This window comes from Aegilops tauschii, chromosome 1 (assembly GCF_002575655.3).
Source record: "Aegilops tauschii subsp. strangulata cultivar AL8/78 chromosome 1, Aet v6.0, whole genome shotgun sequence".
NCBI lineage: Eukaryota > Viridiplantae > Streptophyta > Magnoliopsida > Poales > Poaceae > Aegilops > Aegilops tauschii.
In genome coordinates this window covers 40,444,007-40,468,135 of record NC_053035.3, presented here as the reverse complement: position 1 = coordinate 40,468,135, position 24,129 = coordinate 40,444,007, and the positions used below count along the sequence as shown (strand labels likewise).

The window sequence follows — 24,129 nt, the reverse complement described above, 5'->3', positions numbered from 1 at the left end:
CAAAACTCAATGACATCCTCTGTTTGATGGCCCATGGAGATGCTTCCTTCTGGCCTAGTGCGGTTACGGACATATTTCTTTAGGACTCCCATGAACCTCTCAAAGGGGTACATATTGTGTAGAAATACGGGGCCCAGAATGACAATCTCGTCAACTAGATGAACTAGGATGTGCGTCATGATATTGAAGAAGGATGGTAGGAACACCAGCTCGAAACTGACAAGACATTGCACCACATCACTCCTTAGCCTTGGTATGATTTCTGGATCGATCACCTTCTGAGAGATTGCATTGAGGAATGCACATAACTTCACAATGGCTAATCGGACGTTTTCCGGTAGAAGCCCCCTCAATGCAACCGGAAGCAGTTGCGTCATAATCACGTGGCAGTCATGAGACTTTAGGTTCTGAAACTTTTTCTCTGGCATATTTATTATTCCCTTTATATTCGACGAGAAGCCAGTCGGGACCTTCATACTAAGCAGGCATTCAAAGAAGATTTCCTTCTCTTCTTTGGTAAGAGCGTAGCTGGCAGGACCTTCATACTGCTTTGGAGGCATGCCGTCTTTTTCGTGCAAACGTTGCAGGTCCTCCCGTGCCTCAGCTGTATCTTTTGTCTTCCCATACATGCCCAAGAAGCCTAGCAGGTTCACGCAAAGGTTCTTCGTCACGTGCATCACGTCGATCGAAGAGCGGACCTCTAGGTCTTTCCAGTAGGGTAGGTCCCAAAATATAGATTTCTTCTTCCACATGGTTGCGCGTCCCTCAGCACCATTCGGAACAACTAGTCCGCCGGGACCCTTTCCAAAGATTACGTGTAAATCATTGACCATAGCAAGTACGTGATCACCGGTACGCATGGCGGGCTTTTTCGGGTGATCTGCCTCGCCTTTGAAATGCTTGCCTTTCTTTCGACATTGATGGTTGGTCGGAAGAAATCGACGATGGCCCAGGTACACATTCTTCCTGCATTTGTCCAGGTATATACTTTCGGTGTCAGCTAAGCAGTGCGTGCATGCGTGGTATCCCTTGTTTGTCTGTCCTGAAAGGTTACTGAGAGTGGGCCAATCGTTGATGGTTACAAACAGCAACGCGTGCAGGTTAAATTCCTCCTGTTTGTGCTCATCCCACGTACGTACACCGTTTCCATTCCACAGCTGTAAAAGTTCTTCAACTAATGGCCTTAGGTACACATCAATGTCGTTGCCGGGTTGCTTAGGGCCTTGGATGAGAACTGGCATCATAATGAACTTTCGCTTCATGCACATCCAAGGAGGAAGGTTATACATACATAGAGTCACGGGTCAGGTGTTGTGATTGCTGCTCTGCTCCCCGAAAGGATTAATGTCATCCGCGCTTAAACCAAACCATACGTTCCTTGGGTCACGTGCAAACTCAGCCCAGTAATCTCTCTCGATTTTTCTCCACTGCGACCCGTCAGCGGGTGCTCTCAACTTCCCGTCTTTCTTACGGTCCTCGCTGTGCCATCGCATCAACTTGGCATGCTCTTTGTTTCTGAATAGTCGTTTCAACCGTGGTATTATAGGAGCATACCACATCACCTTCGCAGGAACCCTCTTCCTGCGGGGCTCGCCGTCAACATCACCAGGGTCATCTCGTCTGATCTTAACCGCAATGCACCGCATACCGGGCATGCGTTCAAATCCTCGTACGCACCACGGTAGAGGATGCAGTCATTAGGGCATGCATGTATCTTCTGCACCTCCAATCCTAGAGGGCATACGACCTTCTTTGCTGCGTACGTACTGTCGGGCAATTCGTTATCCTTTGGAAGCTTCTTCTTCAATATTTTCAGTAGCTTCTCAAATCCTTTGTCAGGCACAGCATTCTCTGCCTTCCACTACAGCAATTCTAGTACGGTACCGAGCTTTGTGTTGCCATCTTCGCAATTGGGGTACAACCCGTTTTTGTGATCCTATAACATGCGATCGAACTTCAGCTTCTCCTTTTGACTTTCGCATTGCGTCCTTGCATCGACAATGATCCGGCGGAGATCATCATCATCGGGCACATCGTCTGGTTCCTCTTGATCTTCAGCAGCATCATCGGGCACATCGTCTGGTTCCTCTTGATCTTCACCAGCTCCCCCCGTTGCAGCATCACCGTATTCAGGGGGCACATAGTTGTCATCGCCCTCTTCTTCTTCGCCGTCTTCCATCATAACCCCTATTTCTCCGTGCCTCGTCCAAACATTATAGTGTGGCATGAAACCCTTGTAAAGCAGGTAGGCGTGAAGGATTTTCTGGTCAGAGTAAGACATCATATTCCCACATTTAGGGCATAGACAACACATAAAACCATTCTGCTTGTTTGCCTCAGCCGCTTTGAGAAATTCATGCACGCCCTTAATGTACTCGGAGGTGTGTCTGTCACCGTACATCCATTGTCGGTTCATCTGCGTGCATTATATATAATTATGTGTGTCAAAAGTAAGAAAATCAGACAAGTATTTATCTAAAGTAAGAAAAAGACAAGTATCTATCTAAAGTAAGAAAATCATAAAGAAGATAAGAACAAGAGGCTCCACGGTGGTGCCGGCGACGAGATCGGCGTGGGCGATCGACGGCGGTGAAAACGAGGACGGGGCGTGACGGACCACTAAACCTAGACAAATCTCGGGAAAAATGGAGCTCCGAGGTCGAGCTTCGAGAGGAGAAAGCTTAACTAGTGTGGCTCGGGCATTTCATCGAACACCTCATGTGCATAGGAGGTGAGCTAGAGCACCCAATGCCCTCCCCCTCGCCGGCCAGCAAAAAAAGAGCACTGTGGAGTGCTCTGCTGCGGCGATGGGGTATATATAGGCAACTTATTTGTCCCGGTTCCTGGCAGGAACCGGAACTAAACAGCCCCCTTCTGTACCGGTTCTAGGCACGAACCAGTACCAATGGTTGTGGGCCAGGAGCGCGGCCCATTAGTCCCGGTTCGTGCCTAGAACCGGAACAAATAGATCCAGACGAACCGGGACCAATGCCCACGAGGCCCCGGCCGGCCCCCTGGGCTCACGAACCGGGTCTAATGCCCCCCATGGGTCCCGGTTCATGAAGAACCGGGACTAATGGGCTGGCCAGGCCCGAACCAAAGCCCTGTTTTCTACTAGTGTACTCCCTTCGTCCCATAATGTAAGACGTTTTTTGACATTAGTTACATTGTGGGACGGGGGGAGTAGTACTGAACATGTTGCAAATTTTTAAATGGCAGATATATTTAGTTTGTACTGTTATTACATTGTCCTGCATGGGTTGGTGTCGAGTTCAATCAACTTGTCTTATTTGTCTTGTATGCCCTTGAAATAAGTTATCTCGAGAGCGGCATGCATGTGCCATACCGTCCGAGGACAGTGCCGAGAAGACCAACGTGGAGTGGGAACCATCCAAGGATTTGAAGCACCTAAACTTGAAGTTGCTCCGGATGTACGGTTTTGAGGATGAAGACAAGGTGACAAACTACATAAGGCTAGTCATGGAGCGAGCTGTGAGGCTGAAGAGAATCGAGTTGCGTGGTGAAGTCCCATGCGAGAAATGTGATGCCATTTACCCAAGGAGATCCCAGGTGGATAAAGGTCGCAGGCGTCGGATCAAGGAGCGACTCACACATGAATCCTCCTCAGCCGTGGGGATGATAATGCTCGTAGCAGCTATGCCCGCGCAATAGGGATCGAACCGTCCTGCTGGCGAATGATTGCGCCTAACCACCAGAGCTCATGAGCTTTCGTGTTATGGCGTGCCCAATAATAATTTAATTTCTAGGTACTGATAGCCTGAGAGTACTTGATCAGTGTGGACCCCGCAGTGTAGCTAAATTGTGTGTGCTGCAATCTGGATGCATGTTTTTCTTTTGAGTACTTGCATATTGTACTTGCATCATGTTGTGGGCATCACTCAAATTCTTCACTTCTTAGGGAATCTTTGTTCTTTGTTTTGCTTTCTAAAACACTGGTGGTTTCTTTAATGGAAATCGACAAGGTAATGTGTCAAGGTAACAAAGCTTGAGAGCACCATGCCTGCTCATGACTGATTGCTACACAAATGAGTTCTATTAATTTTTGAAGGATATGTTCAAGAATGATCTACTCTGTTTTCTCCAAGAATTCTTCAATAATACTGTTGATCTAACCGGCATTAATAAGCTAAAAGCTAGAGCCGCTGGACCGAGTCCATCACGGCGAGATGAGAGAACTCACACCATGGGGGTTGCAATAATGTTACATCATGTTATAAAATCTGAGGAGAGAAACACAACATGATGTTTGATGATAGAGTTAGTCTGAACCCTGCATTTGCAGGGGCTCTTGTTCATGTTCTACTAAATGTATATTAGGTCAATATATATAATGTAACAGAATGAGACTCTAAAGGGGCAGTTTTACTCATCAAAACATGGTCTGCTACAGATATTCAGGCTTGAGAGCCGTGATGCGGTTCGATATATTTTCACCGAACAATACAAGGGTGAAAAATGAATGAGATTGAAGCACACTCCCTAGGCGTCAGGGCAAGTTCTGAAACTCAGGAAACTACAAGAGCCACTGGACGCAGCCCATCGCAGCAAGTTGAGAGAACTCGACAGGTGGTGCCATTACAAATTCAAGGCATGGAGAAACAAGCAATTACAGCAACACAACATCTAGACACGACGCTTGACAATGCAGTTCGACCGAATCTTGCATCTAAACAGTTTTTGTTGTCCACCAGGAAGTGGGGCATTGTTTGATCAACATGAGAGGTTAGCTGTAATATGCACCTAAAAGGAGTACATAGAGAGAAAGCATTCGGAGATGGTGAACTGCATATTGATCTTTGTAGTTCTAATAGAACTGCGGTGACGTCAGCACTTGACATGTAGCAATAATTGAATTCACAAGATTAAATGAGATGAGCGAGCCACCATGCCGAAACTAAGCAATGGTACCCCTTATGGGAGATGAATCTAGAAACTACATAAAAGTTGGGAGAGCAAACTGCAGAGTTTTTAAAATAGCAAACTAATTAAACTATGCATTTCTCAAGCAAATTCTACAAATGAGGACATAGTTGTTGCTGCTGCAAGAAACTAGAAGTTCATTACAAGATAATCCATTCACCCGCTTACGCATGCCAACTACACGGGGAAATTATCAAGCATACCACCAAAAGCCAATCCTACCCTTAACCATATTCAATCCTACATCGTCAATGAGCCACATCCGAGTGGCGCACCTTTCCTCTCTTTCTGCAACTTCCCATTCTGGAAACATAGATTTGTAAGTCATGGTCACCTTCCATGGCGTCAGGGCCGGACCAGGCATGCGAAACCGCATCATCACGCACCTCTCCCGGCATGCCCCACTTCTTCTTCCATGTTCACATACGACCAAGCATGATCATACCAGCTGCAACTCTGCATCAAAAATAGGCATCAGAATGTTCAGAACTTACTAGTTCAGAATGCTAACTAAAGATAACATGAAACAATGTCAAATATTCAGTTGCATAAATACAAATAAAACTTCGAAATAAACAGAGGAAAACAATAATGTTTCAAGCATCAAAGGTGAAGCAAATAAGAATTGGAAATACTTGCTCGGCTAGTTTCTTCAAACATACAAAAATATAATACTAAAATGCTTTCCTTTGTCTGATATACATATAGCAGCCAATAAAAACTATAATAAATATCAAAGCTGCAACACAAGGACTAGATTGGCAATTAGAGAGAAAAGCATCACAATCCTCTTGTAAAGACAACACTACCAAGCGCAAGGCACATACATCATCACGAGAGTGAGTTGAGTGTTCATCATACATGACATGAGGGATATATGTATTTGCGATTCTTTAGAAAGGATGACCATGTTTGGCCAGCCCCACCCAAACAAGCACTCACTCGGTCACCACCTCTTATATTTACATGTTTTTTATCTCTGAATAAATTATCCATTTGCACAAGAGAATCAAGCAGCACAGTCGCAAGTGAAGCTTCTACCGACCAGCCATGGTTTACTCATTCTGTAAAATGACCATGTCAAAACTCATTTATATGACGCTACAAATAGATAAAAATAGCAACAGCATTGATGAAAACTCAAAACTACAATGTACGTCATGGCAATACATGGCCTCTGTTCTCGCATTTAAATCATACCACCACATGGATAAAAGAACCTAATCCTGGTGAAAACGAAACATATTTTTAAATTTTAGTAGTTTGAGATAGAATCGAAGATGAGAGCAGTAGCGAAAACCTCAAACTCCAGCCTAGCATTACAGTGTTAGAAGAAATCTGTAGCCGTTGATTATAGGAATTAAAGCATATTAAGGACATTTTATTTAGCTTCAGCTGTCGGCTGTGAAAAGAAACCAGCTCGATAAATAGAAGCTGAACTTTAAATTTCAGTATATCTTAGGAAATGATGGAAGCACAACTCTGCAATATATCAAGTTTTATATGAATGATACATTGATAAGTGTGCAGCGATTCTGCTCCATGCTGAATAATGACTAACAAAGGGAAATAATGGGGTTTAGACACATCACACATTGACATATTGGGGAAAAACCAGTGAAAATGGGGTATCATAAATCCTTAAAATTGAAACTTGTCACTATGCTCCAAATGTTCTGGACCAGAAAACTATTAATAGACAGGACTGTGCAAATTTACCTGTGACCGCAAGGAACGATGCTTGCTTCAAAGCAGATCCCAAACAAATCTGTGCAAAATCAAACACTAACCAGACTTGGAGATAATGATATATGCAATGGCAATACATCAAATCAAGAAAATCAGTCTGCGAGACACCCTTACAGCACAAGACACCTCCTCCCTCCACTACAGGAATCAGCTATTTTGCCGTCTGCCACGGCGGACGGCAAAGGCATGAACGGCGGACGGCAAAGGCCTTTGCCGTCAGCCGCGGACGGCAAAAGGCTCCGGCAAAGTAAGGTCCGGCAAAGAGCTACTTTGCCGTCTGCTTCCGGGCGGCTGACGGCAAAGGGCCTTTGCCGTCTGCAGCGGACGGCAAAGAGAGCAGACGGCAATAATTGCGCTGTCAGTCCGTTAAGTGGCTAACGGCAGGCCTTTGCCATCCGCCGCTGACGGCAAGTCTTTGTCGTCTGCCACTGATGGCAAACTTTCTAGTGTCTTTGTCGTCTGCCACTGTAGGCAAACTTTCTAGTGTCTTTGCCGTCTGCCACTGTAGGCAAACTTTCTAGTGTCTTTGCCGTCTGCCACTGTAGGCAAACTGACCAAATGGGTCAGCTTCCAGGAAGCACAGTTGGCTGCCACGTGGCTTCTTTGCCGTCTGCGGCTGACGGCAAAGAGCCCGTTGCCGTCGGTGGCAGACGGCAAAGAGCCTGCATATTGGCTCTTTTCCTGTTTTTTATTAAATCCAACAATTTTCACAGCAAATATATATGACATATATAGATATATTTCACAGGCCTATTTAACAGCAAACATATCACATATCCAGCACATAACTTTCATCCATTCATACGTAAGCAAGTTCCATCCATTCATACATAAGCAAATTCCATCCATACATATTACAATGCAAAGTTTCATCAAGATAGCAAGTTCCATCATAGCAAGCTAGAAGAATAATTGAAGAGAATGAAAGAAAAAACAAGCACTCCATAGCAAGCTAGCTTCCATGAAGTGAATGAAATCTGCAAAATGGCAAAATAAGAAAGTTAGAAATAGGTGACTAGAATAAGAAGACTAGAACAAGAAGAAGACTAGAACAAGAAGTATATGTCATTTATGAGCTAACTTACGTGAAATGGATCATATATGAGCTAACTAAGTTGAAATGGGTCGTTTATGAGCTAGCTACGGTGAAATGGATCATTTATGAGCTAACTTAGTTGAAATGGGTCGTTTATGAGCTAACTAAGGTCAAATGGATCGTTTTTGAGGTAACTAAGGTGAAATGGATCGTTTTTTAGCTAACTTAGGTGAAATGGATCATTTATGAGTTGATCGTTTTTGAGCTAACTTAGGTGAAATGGATCATTTATGAGCTAATTTAGTTGAAATGGATCTTTTTGAGCTAACTTAGTTGAAATGGATCATTTAAGAGCTAATTTAGGTGAAATGGATCGTTTTTGAGCTAACTTAGGTGAAATGGATCGTTTATGAGCTAAATTAGTTGAAATGGATCGGTTATGAGATAACCTAGGTAAGATGGGTCATTTTGGAGCTAACCTAGGTGAAATGGGTCATTTTAAAGCTAACGTAGGTAAAATGGATCATTTAGGAGCTAAACTAGGTAAAATGGGTCATTTTTGAGCTAACTTGGATGAACTGGATCATTTATAAGCTAACCAAGGTAAAATAGGTCATTTTAGAGCTAACTTAGGTAAAATGGATCGTTTATGAGCTAACTAAGCTAATTATGCAATTTTTGACATAAGTAAGCTAAGTACAGATCGTTTTAGAGCTAACTTAGGTAAAATGGATGGTTTTGGAGGTCAGTAAGCTTATTAAGTCATTTTGGAGGAGAAGAAGCTAAGTCTAGGTCATTATGGTAAGCATTGGAGGAAATAAAGCTAAGTCTAGGTCTTTATGCATGTGTTAAGCAAAACACTAGATAAACTTACCATGATCCAGGAGGTGTAGGAGCGGGCTGGCTTGTGTCGGTAGCTGGAGAAGGATCGTGCGATGCTTGTCTGGAGTTACGCTGCACCAAAGATCATTTCCAATGTCTTGTTAGCATGATGACACTCAAATGTTAAGACTAGCAAGTAATGTCCATTCAAATTAAACTCACCGTGGTCCCAGGAGCAATCACTGGCATCGGCGGAGCGGTCTGACCGGTCTTCTCGCACACAGACTGCACATTTGGTTTTGACGACTCAGTCATACTAGTTAGTAATGAGACAATCACTCATCTTGACTTTCAGAGCTACTAGACACACAACAAATATATATATATAATTCACCATGTATATATTCATCAGTTGATCTACTTTGTCAATTTTATTACGTCCATGCAACCTACACTCTAATGGGTAATGATAGGTCCTAATCCCACCCGAGTATGTTTAGATTGGGTTCATTTTCCCATGCTATGCTCCGGATCCTACGCAAAATTTCGGCAGCACCTCCCCGTTGTTCTCCTGATACACGTCTCTGCAATAAACAGAGAGGATGTGTACCCGGAGAACAACAGGGGAGGCACTGACGAAACTTATGCGTCAGATCCGGAGCAAAGCATATGGGAAAACGAACCCAATCTAAACATACTCGGGCTGTCCATGGATAGCGTTGGACAATTCGAAAGAATCAAGGTTATAAATATGCAAATGCATGCGTATTTATAACTATGACACTTTCGAACGGGAGACACATATTGGTTACGCATACTGATGATTCAAGACACATATATAGCTAGCTATCAAGTTTCATCGGCACGAACACCGGAACAGAGCAAATAATTAACGGGGAAGGAGGACATGTCATTTGTGCTCACCCACGAACGAAGGGGCAGAGCTCGTCAAACGCACGGCGAGGTCGTCGACCACCAAACCTCGCAACGATGAAACAACTGCACATTTAAATCTACCCGATCAACACAATTATATATGATGTTTTCATAACAAAATCGAAAAATATATGACCTAACTAATAATTCACAAATATATGACCCCATCGGCCTCTGCAAGGCCAAAGAACACCTTTTCGGGAGGTGTCGGGGGTCGGGGTGTCGTGTCGGTGTCGGGGTGCCGTGTCGGGGTCGGGTGCTGTTTCGGGGTCGGGGGGTCGGGGTGTCGTGTCGGGGTCAGGGGGTCGGGTGTCGGGGTGGAGTCAGGGTCGGGTGTCGGGGTGTGGTGTCGGGGTTGGGGGGTCAGGGGGTCAGGTGTCGGGGTGTCGTGTCGGGGTCGGGGTGTCGGGGTGTGGTGACGGTGTTGGGGTCAGGGGGTCGGGGTGTCGTGTCGGGGTCGGGGTGTCGGGGTGTGGTGTCGGAGTCGGGGTGTCGGGGTCAGGGGGTCGGGGGGTCGTGTCGGGGTCGGGGTGTGGTGTCGGGGTCGGGGTGTCGGGGTCAGGGGTCGGGGTGTCGGGGTCAAGGGGTCGGGGTGTTTCCTTCTATCCTTCTTCTTTCTTTCTCTTCTTCTTCTTCTTTCCTTTCTTCTTCTTCTTCTTTCATCTTTTTTCTACTTTTTTACTTCTTTTCGTTTCTTCTTCTTCTACTTCTTCTACTTCTTTTCTTCTTCTTTTTACATCTTTTTTGTACTTCTTTTCTTTTCTTCCTTTCTTCTTCTACTTCTTTTCTTCTTTTTCTTTTTTCATCTTTTTTCTACTTCTTCTCTTTTCTTCTTCTACTTCTTCTACTACTTCTACTTCTTCTCATTCTTTTCTAACACTAACACTAACACAATCTAGCACTAACAATTAAACAGAAAAAAATGAAAAAACAGAAGAAGAAAAAAAGTAGTCCCTCACAGGAGCAATGGGACGGTCGGCGGGGGCGGTGGCGGGGGGGCGTCGGGCGGCGGGGGCGGTGCCGGGGGCGGCGCCGGGCAGCAGGGCGACGGGGCGTCGGCGGGTGGGGTGGAGGCGGAGGGGTGGTGGGGCGACGTGCCAAGCGGGTGCGGGGGGAGGGCGGCGCCGGGCGACGGCGGGCGGCGGGGGCGGCGGCGACGGCGGACGTGGGATCTGGTGGCGGGGCGCGTCGGGAAGGAGAGAGGGAGAGAAGAGAGAGTAACGGGCGAGGGGGTGGGGGTCGTTAGTTAGTCTGCTCTTTGCCGTCCGCCAATCTTTGTCGTCCGCATTTATCTCTCTTTGCCGTCTGCTGACGGCAAAGAGGTAGGGCGTTAAGTTTTTCTAAACGGGCGGGGGGTGGGGGCCACCTCTCTCTTTGCCGTCAACCAGCGGACGGCAATGCAAAGGCCTGTTTTGTCGTCTGCCGTTTCTTTGCCGTCTGCTTTTAGGTAGCTGATGGCAAAGAGCTTCTTTACCGTCAGCTAGCAGATGGCAAAGAGCTGGCAGATGGCAAATTAGCTGATTCCAGTAATGCTCACCCGATCCATACACGACAGCTCGCCTGCTTCGTTGGCTGATCCAGGCTTCTCCTACCCCTCCACCAAAGAAGCCTTTTAATTTTCCTCCTCCTTATCTCCTCGTCATCTTCAAATTAAAAGCAGATCAATTATTTCCAAACAAAAAACTGGAAAACATCCCAAGGTCTGCAACCACATCCTCCTATATTTAGATTAGCCACCTTAAAATAAATTTTATCCAATTTATTACAGCAAGAGAGAGGGAGGGACGATGTCACGCACCATCTCTACGTATTAGTTTTCATCATGGGGCAATACACTGTAGAAGGCATTTCTATACTTCTAACCACCATCCAAAAGACTAATCTTGGTGTATAGAACTGGTATCAGCACTTCAGGGAAAATTTTGAAGCACAAATCATAACCAAAATACTAATTTAAAACCACTAATAAACATTACAAAGAGAAACCAACAATGCTTTGGCCACTTCAAAACCTTCACCCTGGTAAAGAGCTACCACTTCGTGATTGGAACTCAAATGCAAGCTGATTTACAACAGTGATCCCTCATGATAAATCATGAAACACCAAATATTTTCCTCTGCTGAGGTGAAAAGCAAAACAAGCTAAAAAGGTACACCTTCCGTCTCAAAATAAGTGTCACTGATTTAGTAGAACTTTGTACTTTGTACTAAATCAGCAACAGTTATTTTGGGACAAAGGGAGTACTACAAAAGTAATGAAAAATCAACGGAGCAAACTTAACCATAATCAGATGAAACCATAGCAAATGCACAAAAATGATGAAGCAAAGCAAAAATGATGCAAAATCTGAACATCAATGCTACTGAAGGGTCCCCATCAAGCCAACAGAGATAATCTGGAAGATGGAACTGAAAATAAATATATGCATGCAAATTTTGCCGGTAATCCGTGTAAGGTATGAAAAAAACATCATGCCCTCAGGTGCCATAGATGTAGCATTCATTGATGGCACAAGATATGATCTCCCTTTTGTCCATAAGGCATGTGAAGATTGATCTGCTGCTGCTGTTGCTGCTGCATGTGCCATTAAGCATCACGCAGAGAGAGAGAGAGAGAGAGAGAGGAGGAGGAGGACAGGGAGGAGAGGATCATGTCCAAGTGCCATCTCTATATTTTCAATTTTCATCATCGGGCGATGTATAGAAGAGAACACTTATATGATTCTATCCACCATCAAGAACAAAATGAAACATCACGATTCTGTCACAATAGAAATTAACATAATCTAAGCATAAGAAATAACAGTGCAAATGAAGGGTTCGCATCAAGCAAATATATACAGATCTGGAAGATGATACCAAATAAATATGTCAAACATAACTTCGCCAATAATTTGTGATACGAAAATGAAGCCAGTGCCTTCACATGTTCAAATATGTAGCATTCATTGATGGCACAAGAGGTGATCTTCAATTCACCCGTAAGGGCATGAAGAAAGGTAGATCCTCTGCCAATGTACGCGCGCGCGAACACACAAACATGAGAGCGCGCGAACACACAAACATGAGAGAGAGAGAGAGAGAGAGAGAGAGAGAGAAGGGGGAGGGATCATGTCATGTGCCATCTCTTGACATTAGTTTTCATCATTAGGCAATACATGCTTCCAACCACCATCCCAGAAAAATACCATCATGATATAGTCAAAAACTCAAAACAGAAATTTTGGTGCAAAGCCAAAAGTTCACAGTTGGGATCTTATTAAATGGAAGATGTAATATGAGATTAAACTGCTAAGAAAAGTAACTGAAAGAAAGTGTTTTAATCACTATTTCTTTAGCAAAAGCATGTCCTATTTCCTACAAAAGACCCAACCTGCATTCACGAATGGCAAATGAACAGTTCTTGAAATGACACATGACATAGATAGAATAAGGTAAAAGAAACAAAAACAAGAATATAGATGTACAAAAAATGAACCTCAGATGGACTGGTAAGATCTGTCAGTGTGATTCTACGCCATCATATCTAACACACGAGGGATGGGTGTGGCTGATTCAGTGCGACCAGTTAATTATCTTACCAAAACACTAGCCTAGATCTCGGCAAAGACAGGCAGGCGCACATGCATGGCACAAAGCACTGCTTCACACATTGTGAGTTCGCATTCCACCAATGCCCACTACACAACAGTATAACACCATGTGCAAGCTGGCTGTTTTACAGGGAGTTCACACAAAAAGAGTTCGATTCAAATGAAAATCCCGAGAATTCGTATTACAACATGGCCCTCTGATTTCAGGTTCATCAAAGGCTAATGCAGCGGGCTTCAAAGTTGGCACTGTGACGTGTCTGGGTGGACCATAGAGAAGACCAGGCAATGGTGGCGGTGGTGAAGACAAGGACGATGACGGCAGCGACAGCTGTGTCAACGTGAGCTGGTAGGAAGAGAAGGAAGAAGGGAACCAGCCCATCGGTCAGTGGCGGAGCTTGAGCAAAAGCAACGGCTAACCCAAGCACATGCCTCAGCGCCTAGAACAGAGAAGGCCGGCGCTGTATTAGCCATTTCAGGGGCTTCAACCTTGGGAATGCAACGGCCGATCCCATTTCAAGCTCAAACCTGAGCCGATCAATCGATCTATCTACCGATCCCCACATGGGCCTTCCACCCTAATCATCATCAGGCCAAGAGAAAGGAAAATCCATGCAACAAGCGAAAACATAGTATATACACTACAAATGCACAAACAAACCACGAAAGTAAATTTAAGCCGAGATCGATCAGAACAAAGCATCAAACCACCAGAAAGCCGAAGGAAACAAAGAGGAAAATAGCCAATAGGAGATTAGCGCGGGTGATTCAGTGCAATCGATTAATTATCCTACCAAATCACTAGCCTATGAGTGCTCCACACATTGTAAGATAGCATTCCATTCCACCATTGCATACTACACTATACTCCCTCCGTTCCAAAATATAGTGCTTCCTCTATTCCCGTGCTTCAACTTTGACCATAAATTTAACCAACGAGACCAACTGCGGCGGGAGCAAAAGTTATACCAGTGAATTCGTATTCAAAAGAAGTTTTCAATTATATAATTTTTTCGATCGCTGCAGTCAGTCGCGTTGGTTATATTTATGGTCAAAGTTGGACCTCAGGAAGCGCGGGCGCACTATATTTTGGAATGGAGGGAGTAGAATATAACACAATGTGCCGAAGCTGTCTGTTTTACAGTGTGACCGTGCAGAAGAGTTTGATTCAGACGAAAATACCGGGAATTCTGTATCACAACATGGCCCTCAGAATTCAGTTTCATCGTAGGCTAATGCGGCGGGCTCCAAAGCGGGCACTGGGGCGTGGCTGGGTGAACCGAAAGAAGAGGCAAGGCGAGGCCATGGCAAAAGTGCAACGGCGACGACGAGCATGGGGAGAAGGACGGAGAGGTAGACCTCAACAAGGGCCAGCCCTAGGTCAGTGGCAGAGCTTCAGCGGAAGCAACGGCTGACCGGGACAGAGGCCTCAGCGACCATAACAGAGAAGCCAGCGCCGCATTAGCCATTTCAGGGGCTTCAACCTTGCAACGCAACGGCTGATCGCTGTTCGAGCTCAGATCTGAGGCGATCTATCTGTTTATCCATCCATCCACATCCCCGCATTGGGGGTTTCAGCCTAATCATCATCGGACCAATCCAGGAGAAAATCCATGCAGCATGCGAAAAATATACTACAAATCACCAAACAGGCTACCAAAGTACATCTACGCCAAGATCGACCAGAACAAAGCATCAAACCACCGGAAAGCCAGAGAAATCGAAGGGGTAAATAGACGTAGGAGACGGGGCAATGCGGCGGAGAACAACTCAAAAGTGTTTAATCACTATTTCTTTAGCAAAAGCATATCATATTCCCTACAAAAGAGCCAACCTGCATTGACGAATGGCAAATGGACAGTTATTGAAATGACACATGACACAGAATAAGGTAAAAGAAACGAAAACAAGAATATAGATGTACAAAAAATGAACCTCAGATGAAGTGGTAAGATCTGTCAGTGTGATCCTACGCCATCATATCTAACACACGAGGGATGGGTGACTAATTCAGTGTGACCAGTTAATTATCTTACCAAAACACTAGCCTAGATCTCGACAAAGACAGGCAGGCGCACATGCATGGCCCAAAGCACTGCTTCACACATTGTGAGTTCGCGTTCCACCATTGCGCACTACACAACAGTATAACGCCATGTGTAAGCTGTCTGTTTTACAGTGAGTCCACACAAAAGAGTTCGATTCAAATGAAAATCCCGAGAATTCGTATTACAACATGGCCCTCAGATTTCAGGTTCAACATAGGCTAATGCAGCGGGCTTCAAAACTGGCACTGTCACGTGTCTGGGTGGACCAATAGAGAAGACCAGGCAATGGTGGTGGTGGTGACGACAACGACGAGACGGCAGCGACAGCTGTGTCACCAATGGTGACACGTGAGCTGGTAGAAAGAGAAAGAAGAAGGGAACCATCCCATCAGTCAGTGGCGGAGCTTGAGCAAAAGCAACGGCTAACCCAAGCGAACATGCCTCAGCGCCTAGAACAGAGAAGGCCGACGCTGTATTAGCCATTTCAGGGGCTTCAACCTTGCGAATGTAACGGCTGATCCCATTTCAAGCTCAAACCTGAGCCGATCAATCGATCTATCTATCCATCCCCACATGGGCCTTTCACCCTAATCATCATCAGGCCAAGAGAAAGGAAAAAACCATGCAACAAGCAAAAACATAGCATACACTACAAATGCACAAAACAAACCACAGAAGTAAATCTATGCCGAGATCGATCAGAACAAAGCATCAAACCACCAGAAAGCCGAAGGAAACAAAGAGGAAAATAGCCATAGGAGATTAGTGCGGGTGATTCAGTGCAATCGATTAATTATCCTACCAAATCACTAGCCTAGGAGTGGTCCACACAATGTAAGATGGCATTCCATTCCACCACTGCATACTACACTACAATATAACACAATGTGCAGAAGCTGTCTGTTTTACAGTGTGACCATGCAAAAGAGTTCGATTCAGACAAAAATACTGAGAATTCTGCATCACAATATGGCCCTCACATTTCAGTTTTCATCGCAGGCTAATGCGGCAGGCTCCAAAGCCGGTACTGGGGCGTGTCTGGGTGAACCGAAAGAAGCAGCGAGGCGAGGCCATGGCAAAAGTGCGGCGGCGATGACGGCGAGCAGGAGAAGGACGGAGAGGTAGACCGACCTCAACAAGGGCCGGCCCTAGGTCAGTGGCAGAGCTTCAGCGGAAGCAACGGCTGACCCAGACACAGGCCTCGGCGCCCAGAAAAGAGAAGCCAGCGCAGCATTAGCCATTTCGAGCTCAGATCTGAGCCGATCTATCTATATATTCATCCACATCCCCGCATTGGGGGTTCCAGCCTAATCATCATCGGGCCAATTCCAAGGGAAAATCCATGAAGCATGCGGAAAATATACTACTACAAATCACCAAACAGACTACCAAAGTACGTACATCTACGCCGAGATCGACCGGAACAAAGCATGAAACCGCCGGAAAGCCGGAGGAATCGAAGGGGGAAACTGACGCGGGAGACGGGGCGACGCGACGGAGAACTTCCCACCGAAGCGAAGGGCCTGATGCCGGCGGCGGCGGCCGGGTAGATCCGGAGCCCTGCCGGACTCCCGAGGCGGGCGGAGGGCGCGAGGGGTGGGGTTTCTCCACCCAGGGCAGCAACGCTGGCACCAAAACCCTCGCCGCTCCGGTCTCCACCCCACCCGTGCTCTCTCCCCTCTCTGCCACTGTGTGCGCCAATCACTCGGTTCTGGTTGGGCAATAATCAACCCTTGGTAGTACATTGACTATATGCCACTTTTTAGAGCATCTCTCCGTACACTCGCGCGATAAAATTTCAGCCACTATACGGCCCGACCCGTTTTTCCGGCCAGACCAGAGCCCGCACAGTAGCTTGGCCTGTAAATTATTTTACGGTGACCCGCAAACCGCCCCCTCCTCACGCGATATATCTACGGGTTTACCGCGAGGATACGGGCCGAAACCCTATCCGTCCGCCGCCGTGAATCCTCAATCCCCTCTCCAATTTCTCGCTGTCGGCGAGTTAAAACCACTGCCCCCCGCCCACCCATCTGCGCCGATGTCGAGCTCTGGCTATCGCGGTAGCGGCGAAGACCCGAAGCGCAAGCGTTGCGTCATGGCCGACGCGGCGCGCAAGCGCTGCACGAACTGCGGGCTCCCGGTGCCACCGTCCCTCCTCCGTCGCGAGACGGAGGAATACGACCGCCGCCATGCGCGCCTCTTCGACGCGGGGAGCTCGTCGACGCACCGCTGCTGCCGGTGAAGAGGGAGCACGGCGAGCTCACTCCGCTCCGCGCCATCAAGATCGAGGAAGGGGAGAAGCCCCTGCGCAACCGCGACGTCACCGGCCCAAAGGACTACCTCGCCGGGCCGAACACGAACGCCTTTGAAGCGACGCTCGCCGAGCGCTCTGCGCACGAACATGAGGAGGATGCGTGTCGCCGGGGGGACGAGGAGCTCAGCGACCTCGGCTCAATTGCGCCGCGAGTAGGAGGAGCAAGACAAGTACGTCGATCTTGTTTCCTCCAACAACAACGAATGAGCAGAGGAGGGATGGCGGTGAGCTCCGATGAGCTCCGATTTTGCGAATGTAGTAGGGCCGCACCCGGTTGCGAATGCACTATGTAAAATAACTTTCTATATAGCGATGATCAATCCATGAATGTAGTTGTGTTTTTCACTTCTTACCGGAATACTTTTTCAAAATTTTCGGTTTCAAATACGGACTTTGTTCGGCCGCAGCCATGCGCAACCTGTAAATCTCTGATTTCTCGGCCCTTATCCGCGATAAGGGCCGTTGGTATACGGGATCTGTTACAGATGCTCATACTTTGTACTAGCACGCAGAGTCGTGGCGACACGCCGCGCTGGTCATGAGGCCTGTGTGCGTGGATGTGTTGTTCTCATGTTTTTTAGAAGTATCTTTCCACATGCTTATCTGATACTCTAACAAAAGGAGACTAGAACAATCTAGATTCTAGAGAGGTAAGACCCAGGTCTTTTGCAAGATTCTCCCGCAATCTATCCCTCCTTAACTTCTTCCAGAATCTTTGACCCCATTTGTTTTACAATCCTAACTAATTAGACCCTAACTAGATAGGATAATAAAACAAATGCGGCTCAAAGATTCTGAGCGAAGCGGTCAGATTCTGGGAACTGGGACTATTGTCTAATATGATTCTAGGAAAGGAAATACATATTCAAATGTATTTTCCCATGCTTTTATATATTTAAGTGACATGCAAAGCACATAAAATTTACTAGTAAACAAAAGGTGCAGAATAACGTTGAACACTACAGATAGCCCCAAGCCAAAAGCTACCAACACCACCTCTACTACCCAACTTCAGGGGCACACCAAAATTCTACCTCGCGTCTAGAAACAGATCTCATGATCATCATAAGTTGTAACGACCGATGCCATCGCCTCCAATCTTATGGCTTTGCTTCTTCACCAGCAGCTGATGGAGCTTCCCCTCCCTTGCTCCCCGGCTCTCTCTCAGCATCTACATCACCTGCATTTACAGCAACATGGTTAGTAGTTGAGCACACAGTACTACCCATAAAATCCATTTTCAACATCCAAGAGTCGAGACCAGACTCCACAAGTTCTTTGTGTGTGTTTTCGAAATGGTCAATTTATTTATGCTAGGTTGCAATAAATAGACCAAATCAAAATTTTGTAATACAGTACAGAAAGTCGAGGAGTAATTCATAAAAGAGAAGGCCAGCCAAAGTCTTTCTGTACTGTTCTTGGAACAGATGGTTAATACAGTCGCCTCGACTTGCATTGAACAACACTGGACAGAGTCTGACACTTCCACAGGCATGTGTATGTGATAGGCAGATTATGAAAGCAACACTGAAGATATGTCTATGCTACTCTCGCATTGGACCTCCAGAAAAACTGAGGGTTCGCCACTAAAAGGCTAAATTAGTTAAGAGTAGGATTCAGCAAAATGTCATACTAGTATCCTCGTTCTGAACATTATCGGCATGGCACTAATCAAATAGCAGGACAGAAATATGAAGCCTTGAACAGGCACATGCTTCCCAAACAAATGATGAGGTGCAAGATAAACATCATAAGCTACCTTTGTTAGCACTGTCAACCACATTGTCTTCATCCTCCTCCTCAATCTCATCATCATCGTCATCACCACCTCCCATGTCCAGCTTCTGCAAACACAAAGAACAATGAGAAGCCTTGCTAACATTTACTTGGTAACCGAAGAAAGATTGTACCAGGCCCATACCGAGAAGTCCATATCACCAAAGTCACCAACTGCGAGACAGATAACCTGAGGTCAGTTCACCCCGAACAGCGTAGTATGGTATAGGACCCAAACAAACACATGTTTGAACCACATTACTTACATCCGGCATCTTCATCATCCTCATCTTGCCATTTATCCCAGTCAACCTTCAGGAACACAGGCGGCCTACCTTCCTTCTTGAGCAGCCTAGGCCACCACTTGCCCTCAGCTTTCTTGACAAGGTAGCATATAGCCCTCGGGGCAACAGCCGCTTGGCTCTCCTGCATGTAATGTAAACACATAAATAACAGCAGTCCAGCATGTAAAAAGTGCACCCCCAAGAAGATGACATTTGCCAGTAATTGCAGACACCAACCTCAACACTGACAGCATCAAAGAGCTCAAGGTCAAGCTCATACTGCATGTCATCAGCAGGGGCCTTTGCTGAGAAGTTGAAATGGCCATCAGGCCTCAGGTTGAGCTTGACATCCTTTGCGTCGGGCAGCTCAATCGTCAAGTAAACCTTGTCCAGCCTCTGCGCCCACTTAGTGCTCGGGTGGCGACTGCACTCAAAACAATCCCCGTCACGATTTCAATCAAATCTCGTTTCTACAATCACGAAAATCATTATCAACAAATAAGAAATGGCCAGACAATTTGTTGGCCAAAAAAGGGCAACTTTTCGTGAGGTTGGCCAAACAAATGGTAATCAGTCACCAATCATGCTCTGGAACGCCAAAACAGAGCAGCCCTTTTAGCAAAAACCTAGGATATCACAAATCACAATAACACGCATGCTTGTGCCTACTAACCAAGAAATACAGCAACTTACAAGGCGCAACGTCCAGACTCCCAGGTCCCAACTCCAAGGTGCAGAATCTAATTTAGTAATGATTAGTGCACTTCTACAAGATTCGTGGATTTACAGAAGGAGAAAAATAAAAGGTACATTGAAAAAAAAAAGTTTGACAGCTGTGGGATTTGAACCCACGCCCTTTTGGACCAGAGCCTAAATCTGGCGCCTTAGACCACTCGGCCAAACTGTCTTGATCCTTAATTATCTGTATTAGCCATATAGTCATGGTAATCACAACTCACAGTGTTGCATATACAGCTTATCCGAGAGAGAAAATAGTCTTGGTTCCAGTATATACATATTTTGTCCTATCCTTGATCCATATGCTAACAGGCAACTTCTCAAACTAGTGATCATGTATGTGTAGTACTCCCGATACATCCATTTGAGTGACAAACTTTTTGGGACGGAGGGAGTAATTGATAACCAATTTCTTGGTGCGAGAACAGATAGGATTGATGGACAATGAGAGACCTCCAAATAATTGATAACCAATTAGAAACAATACAATGCGATGTGAGACATCACTATAGCAACGCAAGTCATCTGATTTAGGCTGTTTCAGATTCACCGCAACTTGCGCTTCTTATGTACTCCAAGAGACCGTTTGCTTCTATCATGTTCTCTAGAGATCACACACAAACAACCAAAATATGTTATCCAGAGATCACACACAAAACCTCGAGTCTGAAGCAACAAAACTAGCAAAGAATTGTTGATGTCTCTAGAGATCACACCAAAAAAGTGATCTCTAAAGATCACACACAAACAAACAAGCAAAGAATTGGGGCACACACAAGGTGCAACATCCAAACAAAACCTTGTCACTTGATTCCACCCAATAGTTTGTGAGGTTGGCCAAACAAATGGTAATCAACCAATCATGCTCTGGAACGCCAAAACAGGGCGGCCCTTTGAACAAAAAAACTAGGACACGCACGCTTGTGCCGCCTAACCAAGAAATACAGCAACTTACAAGGCGCAATGTCCAGACTCCCAGGTCCCAACTTCCAGACCCATGATCCAATCTAATCTAACTGACTAAACAAACTAGTACTACTGTATATGACAGACAGACAGACAAGAAGACCATATGCAGAATCCTACTGTAATAACCAAACTAAAATAGCAGCGCCCCGTCAATCAATCCCAGCCCAGCCCGGTCAGCCGGCGGCATGGCGACCTACCACCACGCGACCGCACATGAATCTCGTCAATCAATTAGAACAAGAGAACGCCCAGAGAAGGATCGCGAGCGGCTATCACCTCATGCTTGCGGGAGTAAATCTCGCTCCTGCTGCGCGGGGATCTACGGTTTAGGGGTTCAGAAGAGTCGCGGCTTCAGAGGGGAGGGGAGAGCGCGTGAGGAGAGGAGAGAGAGGCGGAGGAAACGACGAGCAAGGATGTTGCGGGTGTTGAGGAAGGAAGGGGTTGCGGCGGAGTGGAAGAGGATAGGAGGGAAGTCAATGAGGGCAAATCCGTAAATAGGGGCTGGCTTAGCTGCTTCGGTAAGGCTCTAGATCGTTCGATGTCCTTCGGTAAGGCTCTGATTTTTCTTTTTTCTTTTTGAGATTTTCTTGTTTTCCTTTTTGACATCATCTACTCTGATTTTTTTTTAATTATTTGAATTGCTTATCACATATGTCACGTGGTATCTATCTCTGATTTGTTAATTATGGGGAGTTGATCTCTCTATTTCTATCTATGATCTGTAAAGCTTTCTTTAAAAAAACAATGGTAGGTCGTTTCTTTTTCATATTTACGTGAGACAGTAACCATATTATACACTATATTTCCTGATTATTACTCCTTCCTATAACACCAGGGATGACATTGTGCCCAGTGGCGGAGCTTAGTGGGCCATCGCCCCCCAGTCCATGAGAAAGCTAGCATATATCCCCTAGTATTCAGCCCATATGTTCAGGTAAAATCAGCCTAAAGTCATGTTTCTTGCCCCTCCAGCCCATTGGCCCCTCCAGAAATTCAGCCCAAGCTCCGCCACTGATTGTGCCCACCAATTCTGGACGACAAACCAATCAAGCTATCCATGAATGGCAATAGACAGTCCACTCACCACTAGATAGGGCCATCATGCACACTCTTTCATGTGCACAACCGTTTCGATGAAGAAAAGCAAGGTGGGACGGGAGGGGTGATGAAACCATTACGACCATCACAACCGCGGACTCCTTTTTAATAGTACTTCTAAGTATATAGTAGAGATGAAAGTGATTAGTTTTGAATTGAAATCCATCCGGGACGTTCATTTCCACTGTCAGGACCCAAGCCGAGAGTTTACTGACGAAGAGATGCAGCCACAGAAGATTCAGAGAAGCGACGGTCAAGATGAGCGCTAGAGATATCAACGGCTCGGATTCCATCCTCACTGTTTCCTGTAACTGTTACTTTTGTCGACACCGTTGTGATCTGTAACAGTGCCGTTAGTTGTGAGCTGTGAGCTGTCCTGTTAGCTTATAAGGCACGCTAAGGGGAGGAGATGGTCAAGAAGATTCTTAGCATATGTTGTAGTTGGTAGAACCCTAGCTAGCGAACCAAGTCGGGGTCTCTGATCTCGTGAAATTCCCCAAGTTGTATCCCTAAATTTCTACTGTTTTTTCACTGATAATGCAAGAGATTGAGAGGATCGCCTTGTTCTGGTAATTTGGTCCTCACAAAGGTATTAGAGCCAGGTTGCAGTCCTCGGCGGCGAGTTGACGGCGGCGAATCAGGCTATGGAGAGCAGGAGGTTGGGTTCTCTCGTAAAATCCCTCCCGTCCCTCCCAGTTTGCGGTGGCGGCGACACGGCGGCGGTGAAATTCGGGCGCAGATCCCCGAGTCCGATCCGGTTGCTGAGAGATCTTCTCTCGGTGGTAAAAGTCCGGGGTCTGACGGGATCCGTGCGTCAAGAGGAAGATTCCGTTGAGCGAGGCTAGCGGGATCGGTCTCAGTCGCAGATGGCGGACACAAGAGCCAAGGTCCAGATCACAGTGGATCGAGTGGAGAAAGAGGTAGCAGATATGAGAGCAGAGGTAGAAGGTTTACAAGAGCTCAAACAAGAGGTATCAAAACTCCGGTCAGAGATGGTCACTATGCCGAAAGTAGAGGCCAAGCTCTCTGAAATGAACGAAGGAATTCAGCAAACCTTACAGATGATTTTGGAGAAGATGAACATATCAACTCAGAAAGCAGAGCCAGTCTCTTCAGATCTTAAAGTCAAGGAAAGTCAGACAGCTGCTGGTGGTCATGTACCAGTTTCAAAGCAGAACAATGTGCAGAATGAAGCAGATCCAGTGATGAGAAATTTAGAGCAGGAGTTCAGAAGACAAGAGAATTTGTCGGTCACAAACACAGCTGGTCTCTCAACTGGATTGCCAGTATCACAGTTAGTAACTGAAAGCACAAGAATTAGTACTGTTTCACAACAAGAGGCTCCAATTAGTGGGCAGTTCAGAGGAGCTCCTACAAGTGTCAATGCAACAGTACAGGCTCGTACTCTGGGATTTTCAGGCAACAGTGGGTACTTTGCTCCTGTTAGTGCTCCACTTTTCTCTCCACCTCACACATACAATCCCATCACAGGCCAGTACATCAATACAACAACAACAGCTCAAGGGGTCTCTCCTGTGTATCAAGCAGTAGGAAATCTATATGATCTGCAGAGAAATCAACATTCTACTCAATTAGGAGGTCCATCATATTTTGCAGAAGCAGTTCTCAAAGGACCAAGGTTGGAAATTCCTCTTTTTAATGGAGAGGATCCTATTGGATGGCTCATATCCTGTGAAAAATTCTTTGACATGTTTGACACTCCATATGAGCAATGGGTTAATTTGGCTACTGGTCATCTACAAGGCAGAGCTTCGAACTGGCTGAAAAATATTTGTGTTCCATGGCAAATGGTTACTTGGCAACA

At 45.9% G+C, this 24,129-nt stretch overlaps 1 protein-coding gene, 1 long non-coding RNA gene, 1 other non-coding gene and 1 pseudogene across 3 annotated transcripts; 1 reads left to right on the top strand and 3 right to left on the bottom strand.

The window, feature by feature from the left end:
• LOC109775569 (uncharacterized) overlaps nucleotides 1-3,672 on the top strand; it is a 30,034-nt pseudogene extending 26,362 nt beyond the window's left edge.
• Nucleotides 3,673-7,557: 3,885 nt separating this feature from the next.
• LOC141039272 (uncharacterized) lies at nucleotides 7,558-9,672 on the bottom strand. The gene is made up of 4 exons (XR_012200191.1): nucleotides 9,473-9,672; nucleotides 8,771-8,833; nucleotides 8,601-8,680; nucleotides 7,558-7,667 (listed from the first exon to the last, which is right to left on the bottom strand). It is a non-coding gene; the product is annotated as an uncharacterized lncRNA (long non-coding RNA).
• An 8,610-nt stretch (nucleotides 9,673-18,282) lies between these two features.
• Nucleotides 18,283-21,687, bottom strand: LOC109775572 (co-chaperone protein p23-1). The gene is made up of 6 exons (XM_020334302.4): nucleotides 21,483-21,687; nucleotides 19,737-19,923; nucleotides 19,482-19,641; nucleotides 19,361-19,389; nucleotides 19,199-19,283; nucleotides 18,283-18,619 (listed from the first exon to the last, which is right to left on the bottom strand). Exons 1-6 carry the CDS (start codon nucleotides 21,485-21,487, stop codon nucleotides 18,540-18,542), a joined length of 546 nt encoding a protein of 181 aa, XP_020189891.1. The 5' UTR covers nucleotides 21,488-21,687; the 3' UTR covers nucleotides 18,283-18,539.
• Nucleotides 20,327-20,406, bottom strand: TRNAL-UAG (transfer RNA leucine (anticodon UAG)). The gene has a single exon. It is a non-coding gene; the product is annotated as a tRNA-Leu (tRNA).
• Nucleotides 21,688-24,129: the final 2,442 nt, after the last annotated feature.

What these genes read in the sequence shown, in the direction of transcription:
- LOC109775572 (XM_020334302.4), bottom strand. An exon ending in TTGGTGATATGGACTTCTCG is followed by an intron (nt 19,284 to 19,360) that starts GTATGGGCCTGG and finishes TTGTGTTTGCAG; the next exon opens with AAGCTGGACATGGGAGGTGG. An exon ending in GGTTGACAGTGCTAACAAAG is followed by an intron (nt 18,620 to 19,198) that starts GTAGCTTATGAT and finishes CTGTAAATGCAG; the next exon opens with GTGATGTAGATGCTGAGAGA.